Here is a 1,046-nt window from a genome sequence, read left to right as displayed (position 1 = left end):
GGGTGCTGCCACCCGGCCCCTGGGCCCCTGCCCTGACCCGCACAGGCGCGCCCCTGCCCCCGTCCGCAGAGGGTGGGCGGCAGCACCGGGCTGGCTGGGCGGTGGAGTGCACCCCCCAGCGCGGAGCCTGGAAGGGAAGCGCGGGGCTCACCGGCGATGCTCATGAAGCGGTGGGAGAAGATGGACAGGTGGATGGGGTCGAGCTGGGCGCCCACGGTGTTGGCGGCCTCGGCCCCCACGGAGATGCGGATGTCCCCCGTCTCGGTCACCTCTGCCTGGCAGCCGGGCTCCACCAGAATGGTGCTGGGGGCAGGGACGCATGGGCTGGAGCCGCAGGCCGGACGCCCCTCAACTGGGACGCCACGTGCCCTGGCCGTGAGGCGCCCAACCACGTGGGGCCCCAGGGTCCTTGGGCCACCGGCAGCCGTGAGCCAGGGACCCCGGGGACGCCCGCCTGCGCCCCGCCGGCCGCACCCACCTGTTGCTGTCGATGATGAGACAAGGGCCCTGAAGCTTGTGCCCGCAGCCCAGCTCCCCCAGCAGGTACACGGGGGTCTCCTGGTACCCCCCCTCGAAGTAGCACTGGGTCACCTGTGGAGGGGCTCTCAGGTCAGCACCGCGCCAAGGGCCTGCCCGTCCGCAGCCGCCGGTGAGCCAGGGTGGCGCGGGCACGGCGGGGCCACCCACCTTGTCCACCCGCGGAGGTCCAGTCTGAGCTTTGCAGGCGTCCTCCAGGCGCAGGCCGCTGCGGCCGGTGCCCCGCACCCGCACGTCGTCCACCACCACCGGCCGCTCCGGGATGACAAAGCCAAACTCCCTCATGTACCTGCCGCCCGGCAGGGGAGCGTCAGGGGGGGCGGGGCCGGCACCCCGCTGGCTCCCAGGAGCCCACGCACCTCTCCGTGAAGGCGGCCCCGAAGTCCCCTGCCCGGGGCGACCGGGCGGTGGCGGGGTGCTGCTGGGCGGACACCATCAGGGCGCAGTCGGTGCCCTGGTAGCGCAGGTGCAGGAAGCGCTCGGTGCCGATCTGGGACCTGGGGCCGTGC

At 74.1% G+C, this 1,046-nt stretch overlaps 1 protein-coding gene across 1 annotated transcript in view; it reads right to left on the bottom strand.

Annotated features, from left to right (window-relative positions):
• The window catches only part of OPLAH (5-oxoprolinase (ATP-hydrolysing)), a 10,669-nt gene that overhangs the window by 6,303 nt on the left and 3,320 nt on the right, over positions 1 to 1,046 (bottom strand). Inside the window, exons 5-8 of the mRNA XM_012722870.1 lie at positions 897 to 1,034; positions 688 to 826; positions 479 to 591; positions 152 to 303 (exon numbers count right to left, since the gene is read on the bottom strand). Coding sequence (XP_012578324.1) covers positions 152 to 303; positions 479 to 591; positions 688 to 826; positions 897 to 1,034 — 542 coding nt within the window. The remainder of the gene's footprint in view (positions 1 to 151; positions 304 to 478; positions 592 to 687; positions 827 to 896; positions 1,035 to 1,046) is intronic.

The sequence above is a fragment of the Condylura cristata genome, unplaced genomic scaffold (genome assembly GCF_000260355.1).
Source record: "Condylura cristata isolate star-nosed mole 26May11 unplaced genomic scaffold, ConCri1.0 scaffold00009, whole genome shotgun sequence".
NCBI lineage: Eukaryota > Metazoa > Chordata > Mammalia > Eulipotyphla > Talpidae > Condylura > Condylura cristata.
This window is presented reverse-complemented; position numbering and strand designations above follow the sequence as displayed.